Source organism: Eublepharis macularius, chromosome 11 (assembly GCF_028583425.1).
Source record: "Eublepharis macularius isolate TG4126 chromosome 11, MPM_Emac_v1.0, whole genome shotgun sequence".
NCBI lineage: Eukaryota > Metazoa > Chordata > Lepidosauria > Squamata > Eublepharidae > Eublepharis > Eublepharis macularius.
In genome coordinates this window covers 89,385,176-89,397,670 of record NC_072800.1, presented here as the reverse complement: position 1 = coordinate 89,397,670, position 12,495 = coordinate 89,385,176, and the positions used below count along the sequence as shown (strand labels likewise).

The 12,495-nt window shown below is 44.8% G+C and overlaps 1 protein-coding gene across 1 annotated transcript in view; it reads right to left on the bottom strand.

Annotated features, from left to right (window-relative positions):
- The window catches only part of ADCYAP1R1 (ADCYAP receptor type I), a 125,280-nt gene that overhangs the window by 36,731 nt on the left and 76,054 nt on the right, over positions 1-12,495 (bottom strand). The window contains exons 10-12 of the mRNA XM_054991424.1: positions 9,702-9,762; positions 5,901-5,970; positions 4,036-4,127 (exon numbers count right to left, since the gene is read on the bottom strand). Of these exons, the coding sequence (XP_054847399.1) occupies positions 4,036-4,127; positions 5,901-5,970; positions 9,702-9,762 (223 nt within the window). The remainder of the gene's footprint in view (positions 1-4,035; positions 4,128-5,900; positions 5,971-9,701; positions 9,763-12,495) is intronic.

The window sequence follows — 12,495 nt, the reverse complement described above, 5'->3', positions numbered from 1 at the left end:
ACTGTTCATCATGCATTTGAATGAGAGAGAGAATATGCATCTGATCTTTATCTGGAAAAATAAAACTCATATTTCTCTAGATCATTGTAGTTGGTGTCTTGGATTATATTTCGGTAAGTGGTAGTAGGGGAATTTATAATTGGCAGCAGAGCACTATTTTAAAAATTCCCTATCGGTTGGTGCCGTGACTCGGATCACTGGTGGAGGAATAAAGGCAGAAAATGGCAAAGCTCAAAGAGTTGATGACCCAAGAAGAGAATATGCCGATGGCAGCTGAGAATTCTCGGGCACCCCTGTGCCATCATGTTATCTGGCTCATGCTGCATCACTTTCTGTTTTTGTAATTCCATTGTCTGCACTGCTTATAATATATCATCTCTGCTATTTTATTTTTGCATTGCTTCTAACTGTTGAAGTCCTAGTTATATTGCTTTTTTATTGGCTGTCTTGTGCTACAGGATTGCATTATTTTTACACTGTCCAGTTCTCCTTGAACCTCAGCAAGAAAGGAAGGCAATAATAAAAAAATAAATCAATCAATAAGTGCCCTAACACTGGTAATGTATGGAGCTTCCCCCCCTTACTCCCTGTCCCCCTTCTTTAACAAAGTGTGAAGAGCCCCTGGTTTGCTGTGGCCATCGTTGTCACTGGAGTCTGTGGCACTATTCCGGAGGAGCACTTGATCAGTCTATATTCTTCTCATGCAATAAATCCATTTCCACCACAGAAATAGCGTGAATACACTAGGTCTGTCCCAGGTCCATTGAGAATGGGTGGGAAGATAAACACGAACATGCACACAAACACATATCACCAACAACAACAATACAGAGGTTCACTAGGGTGTGAAAGAACCCGAAGCTGGAAGAGTTTGGATAGGAGTCACAACTGTGAACACCCTGGAAGTGACCTCATAATATATCTCATACATGAATGCTGCATCTCCATTACAGATATTGGTACAGGGTCCAAATTCAGTCTAGGGCTTCACAAGTCTACCTTGGCAGGAAGTACCCCATAGACCTAGCAAAGGTGTCATCTACCAAGAACTACCTCTCGTTCCAAACAAGAGCTTTGATGGTGAAACCCTATACATTTAATTTAATTTAATTTAATTTATTACATTTATATTCCGCCCTCCCCGCTTTCGCAGGCTCAGGGCGAAAGGCCACGACTGCACAGCAGATAAGTTGGGGAGTGGTCTGGCTCAGTGGTAGAGCATCCGCTTGGCATGCAGAAGGTCTCAGGTTCGATCCCCAGCATCGGCTGTAAAAAGGATCAGGGAGCAGGTGATATGAAAGACCTCTGTCTTTAGATTCTGGAGGGCTGCTGCCAGTCAGAGTAGGCAATACTGACTTGGATATACCAAGAGCCTCACTAAGGGCCAAGCTACACATGACGAATGACACTTGAACGGCAAGTGGATTTAGTGGAGGGCAAGTGAACAGGGAGAAATACACTTGCTGTTCAAGTGTCATTCGTCATGTGTAGCTTGGCCCTAAGTGCAAGGCAGCATCATGTGTGTTCCAAAAGCTGTTAATATCTCAAGATGGTCTTTTATCGTGTAGCCACTAGATATGGGTCCAAGCCTGTGATGCAGAGTCAGCCTCAATTTGGAATATGACCTTCTCCAACAGCACTGAAATGCCAGCAGTTGCTCCTTTTCCCACCAGTCTAGTTCCAAGAGCTCTTTCCAGGGAAGCTTGGTATTCCACTCTAAACATCCAATCTGTACCTTATAACTATATGCATGGCCATTCCTCTACAACAGCGAAGGCATTGCTTCAGATCCTAACAATATTATCCCTTGTGGCTGCTTTAATGCTGGGACTTTACACCAGACATTCAGGGAAAGGCTTCTCAAGGGACCAACCAGCACAGCTCTTTTGCATAAAGCTGTTTAACCTACAGAGGTCCTCCTAGACAACCCTGCTCCTCACTTGAGCTAGCAATCATTGGAAATGTCAGATGCATTCATTCATTCAATGTTCCTGACACTCCCAGAACTCTGCTAGGGATGAATGATTGACAAACAGTGAGGCGGAGTCTGTTGCTAGGTGATGCCATTGAGCCTTCGTGACCTTCATGACTCCTCCCAATGGGAGACATCATTGTCCTCGAAGGCAGAATATCACACATCGCGTTCAGCCGGCGAGTGCAACGCAGCAGGTTGTAGGTCAGAGCCAGAGTAACTTACGGGCTCTTGCAGTCGCTGGATATCCATTTCAATAAGAATGTGCCCACACATTGTTGGCTACCACTGTATTGTTGCGCAGCAACAATACTTTTTCAACTGGATCTTTCTGAGTGGACGAGGCAACCCAACGGGTGAATGAATGTTGTAGTAAAATTATAGTGCAATATTCTGCCATGCTGCCCATGCTCGTGGTGAGCCTGGGTTTCCCATGTGCATCTGTCACACTCCATGGCATCCTAAGTCTGTGGCAGAAGGGGGAAAGCACAGCTGCTTCACCCAAAGAGGGGAAGCACCACGCATGCTAAGCAGAGGAAGGACAAGGTCTGCCCCTAACGGTAATATGGAGCAGGAAGGAGGAATGGCTGCCAGCACTGGCCTTGGTAGTCAAGGCTGAAAGGAGGCAGATAAAAGGCTAAAGCAGAAAGAGGCAGGGGAAGAGGACAGGGAAGCCACATAGCCATTTCCAGCAGGGGGGCTCCTACTGATTCCCTCCCAGCCCCATGCACCTCCTTGAATGAACAGTGGGAGAAAACAGAGAAGGAAGGAAAGAAGGGAGGGAGGGAGGGAGGGAAGGAAGAGGGAGTGACGTCACTGCATTGTGGTGACACTCTAGGAACCAGCCAGAAGTGACATTGCACAGTGCACAGTTCCATTTTCATCTCCCTGTCCTCCTCTGAGCTCGGTAAGTTTCCACCAGTTTCCAGCCAAGGCCTCGCACAACCCTAGGAGAGGAGCAGCCTGCTGGTATTGGTAGGAAGCAGGTCTTGTATTTCCACAGCCTGGAGTGACCAGGATCTCCCTGGGACAAAGACAGCCTTCCTGACCCAGGGAATGACCCACCACATCCCCAAGGACATTGGCGGCACAGCGGCCTCAGGGCCTAACCCATGTATGGGAGCAGCCTGGGAGCCTCTGCTGATGCAAGTGGAGAGAGTCAGTTTGGCGTAGTGGTTAAGAGCAGCAGGACTCTAATCTGGAGAAGCAGGTTTGATTCCCCACTCCTCCACTTGAAGCCAGTCACAGCTCTCTCAGAGCTCTCTCAGCTCCACCCACCTCACAGGGTGTTTTGTTGTGGGGATAATAATGGCATACTTTGTAAACCACTCTGAGTGGGCATTAAGTTGTCCTGAAGGGCAGTATATAAATCGAATGTTGTTGTTGTTGTTATTATTATTATTATTATATATGGGATACCTGGACTGAGATCACTGGTAAGCCCAGAGGTTTTGTGTTGAAGTTCATTTATGTGATGAAATGAGACCTTCAGCTGTTCCTCCGGTGCCTGACGGATATTGCAGGGTGATGGAATACCCCAGTGGAGAGGGGCTGTGGCTCAGCGGTAGAACATCTGCTTTGCATGCAGAGGGACCCAGGTTCAATTCCCAGCATCCCCAGATAAATGGACCAAGCAATAGGTGACGAGAAAGCCTCTACCTGAGACCCTACAGAGCCACTGCCAGTCTCAGCGGACCATCCTGACTTTGATGGATTGACGTTTAGACTCAGTACGAGGCAGTTCCATATGTGACAGCATCCCACTCATTGGGCATCCAATTCAAACTGCTCCCCTTCCCAACCTCCACTGCTCAAAGCCACTTTTTGAAAGCCCTGAAAATATTCCGATTTTGGAAATCCTCTTAGAAATGCAACCTACGTCATTGGAGGCATCAGGGGTGGTGAAGGTCTGCAAGAGATGCCGCATTCACTTGACTTCTGCCTTTGTTTAATAAGAATAACAATTGGAAGCCACTCCCGAGCCCCGGGTCTACTTTTTCCTATGTGTATGCCAGAGCTCAAAACCAACGATGGCTCATTGGACACTTCCAGGTTGTACTTACAAATAAATGCTGGACTCGTTGCCCCCGATATCAGGAGACTGGAGCTTCTGTACCAATATGATAATGATACCAACGAAAAGCAAAAAGTTGATCTGGGAAAGAAGGAAGAAAAGAAGGAATAAGTACATCTCGAAAGTTAAGGCTCTGTCTACGCTGTAGAAAAAAATCCACACATGAAATTCTACATCCAGATAAACCATATTTTACATCCAGAAGGCCTTGTTTATGCACCATCTATAAACTATAATAAACAGAAAAATGCTTTTCTGCCTGACTTAGTCACGTGTGCAAAGATCGATACTGGGGTGGCCAGCTACCCATTAATGGCAGGAGATCTCCAACCCCCACTTGTGATACCCACTTCCTTTCAGCTGGGTGGTGGGAGAAAGATGGTGGGGGGAATGGGAGGGCAATTGGCATCACAGAGTGCAATAATGCTGCTTCCAGGTGACCTGGAAGTAACATCATCACATTGGGTGATGCTCTAGCATGCACCCAAAACTCTATGGTCGAAGGGAAGAGCTTCCTAACCAGTTGGGTAGTTTTAGGTGGGTAGCTGTGTTGGTTTGCGGTAGAAGAGCGAGACGTGAGTCTAGTAGCACCTTAAATAGCCTAGAAATCTTGGTTTTGAAGCTGCTACTTGGTTCAAATCTTGCATAACCAACTAGGGGATTTGAACGTATGCCTCCCCAATGCAGCACTCTAGCCAATAAAAAAGACCAAGAGTCCAGTAGCCCCATTAAGACTAACAAAATTGGTGGTAGGGTACGAGCTTTTGTGAGTCACAGCTTCCTTCTTCAGATACAGCTAGAATGTGAGTCCATCTGTCCTTATATCTTGAAGAGTGATTTCAGATGCCGAATGACTCCACCCTCCAAGATATAAGAACAGATGGACTCACATTCTAGCTGTATCTGAAGAAGGGAGCTGCGACTCAGGAAAGTTCATACCCTACCGCAATGGGTATGGAATGGGTTTCCTCGGAGTAAACCCCTCATTCACTCAATCTGTGGGAGCAGATAGAAGTAGGGGAGCCACTCTGCATGGGCTCAGAGGCACTCTCTTTGGAAATGTTTCTTTCTTTTTATTTATTTTCAGAACAAAGAGGGGTACAAAAAGGAGTTGTTATAATAAAATACAGAGTGCACAAAGCATACCTTAAGCAGAGCTCATCAGTATCGCATCTCCTATTCCAACTCCTCTTTGGAAATGTTTCAAGAGTCCTCGGCAGGTGCCTGAATGTCCCCCCCCACACACACACACATCTCCTTCATTTCTTTCACCTCCCTTCTGATTATATTCCACTTCCCAAAACCATTCTGGATTTTTAAAAGAAATCGTCCCAAGGAGTGAAAAAGAGCAAGATCAATATCTGAAGAAGTGAGCTGTGTGACTCCGGAAAGCTCTTACCCTATCACAAATGTTATTAGTCTTACAGGTGTTACTGGACTCTTGCTCTTTTCTGTATCTGAAGAAGTGAGCCGTGACTCCCAAAAGCTCACACCCTACCACCAATTTTGTTAGTCTTATTGGGGCTACTGGTCTCTTGCTCTTTTCTACTGCTACAGACGGACAAACACAGCTACCCATTTTGATCTAACCATTAAATCACACTTCCTCTGTCACTCCATGCCTTTTTATTTCCTGCATGCTGGACTGCGTTTTCCAGCTCAGGAGCAGGGCCAGAAAGAGGAGACACACATAAAGATGGCAAGAGAGGGGCCCTTCTCCACCCCACTGAAATCCTCCCTCCCCTTACTGAAACGTTGTCGTAAACGAGCCCTTTCCTTGCATGCCGAAACGCCTTGCCTCTCTGTGCTCTGCCATGCCTCCCGTCTGGGCATCCTTTCTCCGCAGCGACTTACCATTATTGATGCCACCACGGGGCCTTTGATCACCCACCACAAGGCTGTGTTGTCATTCATGTCCCAGCAGCTGACACCCATATGGAGGGAGGGGGTGGGGGATCAAAGAGAGAAAAGAGCGGCGTTATGATGCCGGGCGAACATAAACACATCTGCTCCCGAAACGATGACTCACGTCACTCCTCTTTCATATTTATTTAGCACTAATTGTGGCATAGAAAACAGACAGGCCGGGATATTCGTTTTTTTAAAAAAGTGGTAGTCTTTCAAACTGAACTAACCCCCAAACTAGCAGTATCCATATGGACAAGCACATTTCTTTTTCCTCTAGTAAAGTTTCTCCCACAAATCTCTTTCGCTTCTGGTGGCAGCATCACAGCTCCCAAACACAGGAGGGGACACGATTGGGTGACTCTTGCTGGCGAAAGTGTAGGGTTAGTAATACTATGAATGCATGAAGCTCTTTTATAGTTTTATGGTTAATTCACTGTATTTTATTATTTATTTATTTAATTTATTTATTTCAGATTTGTATTCCGCCCTTCCCGCAAGCGGGCTCAGGGCGGATAATAACATATTAAAAATACGATTAAAAAATCCATATACATTAAAAACAACACATTTAAAACAGGATGGTGGATAGCCTTCACAGGGAGGGTTAAGATTTATACACCCCTTTTTCCAGGCCAGCGGAGGCCCAGCCTCAGCCATATGCCTGGCGGAACAACTCTGTCTTGCAGGCCCGGTGAAAAGATAATAGGTTTCAGCAGACAGAGCATTCCACCAGGTGGGAGCCAGGGCCTTTTTGGTCCTCTAGTTGAGGCTAGGGGCCTCTTCGGGGCCAGGGTCCACCAACAGCTGTTTGTCCCTGATCGGAGTGTCCTCTTGGGAATATATGGGGAGAGACGGTCCCGTAGATACACTGGTCCCAGTCTGCACAGGGCCTGATAGGTCAATACCAGAATTTTGATCCGGTACTCCACTGGCAACCAATGTTGTTAGCCGCCCTGAGCCCATTTGTAGGAAGGGTGGGGTATAAATCAAATAAATAAATAAATTTTCTGCAGACCATGGATTGGATCAAGCCAACTTGTTAAAAATTCACTCTCTCCCAGGTCACCTCCTTATTACAGCTCCCCCATCACATACAGCTTTTGTTCATGCAGATTAATTTAATTTAATGTATTTGATTTTTACCAGCCCTCCCAACAAGCGGGCTCAGGGCTGGACACAACAACATAGTAACAATAAAATAATTTAAAATATAAAATAGTAAAGAGCCCAGTAGCGCCTTTAAGACTAACCAACTTTATTGCAGCATAAGCTTTCAAGAACCACAGCTCTCTTCATCAGATGCATCGTCAGCTTTCGAGAACCACAGCTCTCTTCATCAGATGCATCGTCAGCTTTCGAGAACCACAGCTCTCTTCATCAGATGCATCTGACGAAGAGAGCTGTGGTTCTCAAAAGCTTATGCTACAATAAAGTTGGTTAGTCTTTAAGATGCTACTGTACTCTTTACTATTTTACTACAGACTAACACGGCTAACTCCTCTGGATTTAAAATACAATATATAGAAGCAGAAACAGTCATGTTATCAAGATAGCTAACAGTGTTCACCATATACTCAATCACTCAAGATGTTATGGGGTAGGGCAAGCAGATGATATATGATATATAACAGGTGTACCGAAGATCACAGCAGGGGGGTGCAGTTTGCCAACACCTCAGTTATAAGCCTGGTGGAACATCTCTGTCTTACAGGCTCTGCGGAACTGTAACAAATTCCACAGGGCCCTAGTTTCGATGGAGAGGGCCGGTGCCAGGGCTAAAAAGGCCCTACCTCTGATCAAAGGTAGGCAAAAGTTCCTGGGTCAAGGGACCACCAGAAGGCATTTATCAGTGTCAGTCCCTGGCAGGTAGACCAATTAGTCCCTCTCCAGTGAACACACATTTGTTCCTGTAGAAAAGCTTTATTCAGGATTTTAGCAGTTCAGGTCTACACTCCAGCAAGGAGCTTGGTAGCAGTGATGAGTCAAAACATACAGGCTATAATATACTTGAAATTTCCTGCGCCCCAGCAATGGTAGGTTTTGGTGCGCCAGATTACACGGGTTCTGTGAGAACCTCTTACAGTTATGAATAAACGATCAGTACATTCTCAGCATCTGGCAAAGTAGCAAAGCTGGCATCTAGACACTCAAGGTCATGTCTAACTAGGAGATGCAAACTTTTGTGAGATAAGGTGAGAGGCCCTGTCTTGGGGCTTGGAGAGCAATGGCAACATGGTTAATATGGCTGGAGGAGAGATTGCAACAGGTTAGCATTAAGGCATTATAGCTTCAGTAGACTGTGGCATCAGTGACACAACAAACAAACATGGCATGGCGATACACAGACATGACAATCAGCATCCCATACTCAGATAAACAAATAAAATGGTCTTATACTGAATCAAACCACCCGTCTATCAAAGTCAGCATTGTCTACCGGCAGCTCCCCAAGATCTCAGGCAGACTTCTTCTGGTCACACACAACCCGATCCTTTTTAACTGGCGATGGTGGGGACTGAACCTTGTACCACTGAGACACAGTCCCACCCCAACATAGGCTCCCCAGCATAGACTTTTTTGCATGGTCAAAGGGTGCTTTTTTCACCAGTGGAAAAGCTGGTTGCATTCAACCTCTTTGGTCCTTATAGCTCAGCATCGTTTCTTCTTTTTGGCAGAGGTTTTCCAAGGTCTAGGCAGAGAAAGGTCATTCTCAATCTTGTTCCACAGGATTCTTTTAACAGGAGAAGTTAGCCGTGTTAGTCTGTAGTAGCAAAATAGTAAAGAGTCCAGTAGCACCTTAAAGACTAACCAACTTCATCTGATGAAGAGACCTGTGGTTCTCGAAAGCTGATGACGAAGAGAGCTGTGGTTCTGAAAAGCTAATGATGCATCTGACGAAGAGAGCTGTGGTTCTTAAAAGCTGACAACGAAGAGAGCTGTGGTTCTGAAAAGCTGACGATGCATCTAATGAAGAGAGCTGTGGTTGTCGAAAGCTGACAATGCATCTGACAAAGAGAGCTGTGGCTCTTGAAAGCTTATGCTACAATAAAGTTGGTTAGTCTTTAAGATGCTACTGGACTCTACTTTTTTTTTAACAGGAGACAACTGGGATTTGTGCTGGCACTTCCTGCACAAAATGCATGTGCTCTACCAACATTTTACAGTCCATCCCCAAGGTTTCAATGAACTCAAAATACATTTTTAAACTTGCTTGGCACTTTATAAGGGAACACGAGTCATTGTTCTAAGGAGTTATGCTTCCTTCTCCTCTCTTAATTTGCTGTTTCAGATTCTAGCTCCCAGATATTTTCTCTCAGTGCCACCGTACTTTGGGGGTTGTATCCAAACTTAAAAACATTGAGCCACATCACCACGCCTAAGCATTCAATATCTTAGTTCAAAATTCTACATTCAAAAACCAGGAGTCCAGTAGCACCTATAAGACTAACAAAATTTATGGTAGGGTATGAGCTTTCGTGAGCCACAGCTCACTTCTTCAGATACACTATCAGAAATTTTGTTCGAAATTTTGTTAGATACACAAATTTTGTTAGTCTTAAAGGTGCTACTGGACTCTTGCTCTTTTCTACTGCCACAAACTAACATGGCTACCCATCTTGATTCAAAAATCAAAAACGTAGATACAACTTTAGTATTGTCATTCCCCATTCCACAATTCGCGGGGTACAGTTTGAACCTGGAATATATGCAAATGTTTTCTAGGAAGGATAAAGAGGGAAGACCTACCCGACATCATCAAAGTGAAGTCTCAGGACAGCCCAGACAGTGACACAAATGGTGGGAGTTCCTATGAAAAAAGATAAAGGGATTGATATTTCATGGCATGCTCTTCCAAGTTTTCCATCCGAGAGAATGCACTCTGTGTTTTGAAGGCGACATGGCCTGAACGTTTACACATGCAGAGATGCAACTGATAACCTCATTTCTGGCTGGTGGCTTCAGACTCACTGGAACTTCTAATTACTGAGTTATCTTTTCACAGCACCCTAGCCTTTCCTTTTCAACAAATTAAGGTGCCATAGAATGACTGTTTTACATTCAAGGTCATCATTGCAAAAACACTGTCAGGCCCAGAAGCCCTGAAACAAACCTAGGATCAGTCAAATTACTTGAAACACAGACCTGGGCCGATTCCAGACGACTAACCTGAAGGCGCTGAATGCTGCCATGTTCTGGATCGCGACGGGGAAAACGCAATATTTCGCGTTTTCCCCATCACGATCCGGAACATGGCGGCATGCAGCGCCTTCAGGTTAGTCGTCTGGAATCGGCCTTGGAAAGTGGAAAGAATGCCCATCTCTGAAATCCTAAGTAGAGTTACTCCAATCTAAACCCGTTGGGGTAACTCTGTTTATGATTTCACTGTATATTTCCTAGCATTGTGCTAAAGAAAAAATTATTCATTCGTTTGTTCATTCATTCGTTCGTTCATTGATTCGTTCATTCCTTCGTTCAGGATATTTCTAATATGCCATCCCTCATAATGCTACTTCAGGCAGCTACTGATTAAAACAATGTAACCATATAAAACAACAAGCTATTGGACATAAACAGCATAAAAACTATCCATAAAACAGACTGCAGGGTAGAAGCAGGCCATTCAAAAAACTAATAAGATTAAAAATCCCTAATTAAATGCCTGGATAAAAAGGTTTTTGGGCCTAGTGCCTAAAAGAAAAGTAGGTGCTGAGTGAGCCTCAAGGGGGAGGGGCATTCCCAAGGCGAGGTGCCATCACAGAAAATGTCCTGTCTCTAGATGTTTCACCTCTGAAGGCGAGGGAAAAGAAGCAATAGCATCGATGGTGGACATTTGAAGGTGAACGTAGTAATGCGAAAGTTTTATCTATGGCATTCTATCAGTGGTGACTCAGTTTTTGTTTACTTATTTTCTTCATTTATATCTCACCTTTCTCCCCAACAGGGAAACAAAGCACCTTATGTTGGTCTCCTTTCTTCCATTTTATCTCACAACAAACCTGTGAAGTAGGTTAGCTGAGAGTGCGTGGCTGACCTATGGGTTACTCAGCAACTTTCTGTGGCAGAGAATCTCAGTCTCCCAAATCTTGGTTCTACACTCTAATCCAATGTTTCACAACCTTTTGTCCATGGAGGAACACCTAAATTAATTTTTCAAAGCCCGAGGATCCCCTACCTATGAAAACATTAACAGGCCAGAAAAGTTGATGGTAGGGAGTGCATTTGAATGATTGCTAATTTGTATTGTCAATGCTCTGTAACAATACAAAATAAACACAGGCACAATACAACTAGGGGTGTGCACTTTGGATTTCTGATTCAGGTTTTTAACCCGAATCAGGACCAATTTGGAAAGATTTGGGGTTCCCAAATTGGCCACAGCATTGCTGAGCTGATTCGGGATTCCCGAAGCAAAGCTTCCCAAAGTGATTTGCATCAATGTATTGTCGAAGGCTTTCACGGCCGGAGAACGATGGTTGTTGGGGGTTTTCCGGGCTGTATTGCCGTGGTCTTGGCATTGTAGTTCCTGACGTTTCGCCAGCAGCTGTGGCTGGCATCTTCAGAGGTGTAGCACCAAAAGACAGAGATCTCTCAGTGTCACCTGAGAGATCTCTGACACTGAGAGATCTCTGTCTTTTGGTGCTACACCTCTGAAGATGCCAGCCACAGCTGCTGGCGAAACGTCAGGAACTACAATGCCAAGACCACGGCAATACAGCCCGGAAAACCCCCAACAACCATGATTTGCATCACTTTAGGAAGTTTCGGGCAAAGAGCTTTCAAAACGCTGGCTGCTTTACAGCTGATGGGAAGGGATCCCCATCTCATCAGCTGAAAAAAGTCCTTTAAATGCTGGGCATTTAAAAGGTTTTTTTTCAGCTGATGAGAGGGGAATTCCCCTCCTGTTGGGTTATCCTGAATTGTTTTCCCGCTTCAGGTAAACCCAATTTTGGGTTTCCAATTTGGGTTTTGAACCTGAATCAGGACCAATTTGGAAAGATTTTGGGCTCCTGAATCGGCCACAGCATTGCTGAGCCAATTTGGGAATCCTGAAGCGAAGCTTCCTAAAGACATTTCTATCGCTTAGGAAAGTTTCGGGCAAAGAGCAACACTTTTCTTGCCACCTGCAAGTGGCAAGAAAAGTGTTGCTTTCAAAACATTGGCTGCTTTACAGCTGATGAGATGGGATCCCCCTCTCATCACCTGAAAAAAGTCCTTTAAATTCTGGACATTTAAAAGGTTTTTTTCAGCTGATGAGAGGGGAATACCCCTCCTGTTAATTTATCCTGAATTGTTTTCCTGCTTCAGGTAAACCCGACGCGGGAAACCTGAATATTTTTCGGGTGCACACCCCTGAATACAACTAATATAACCATTTGAATTTGAACTTGAACTTGAACTAATATAACCTTAATAACCATGATATTTCAAAGAATATTTGGAATGGTATTTCAAAAAGTTTTAGTCCATGATTTCTTGTGAACCCCCTGATGATATCCTGTGGTACCCCAGAGGTTGGTGGAACCCTGGTTGGGAAACACCG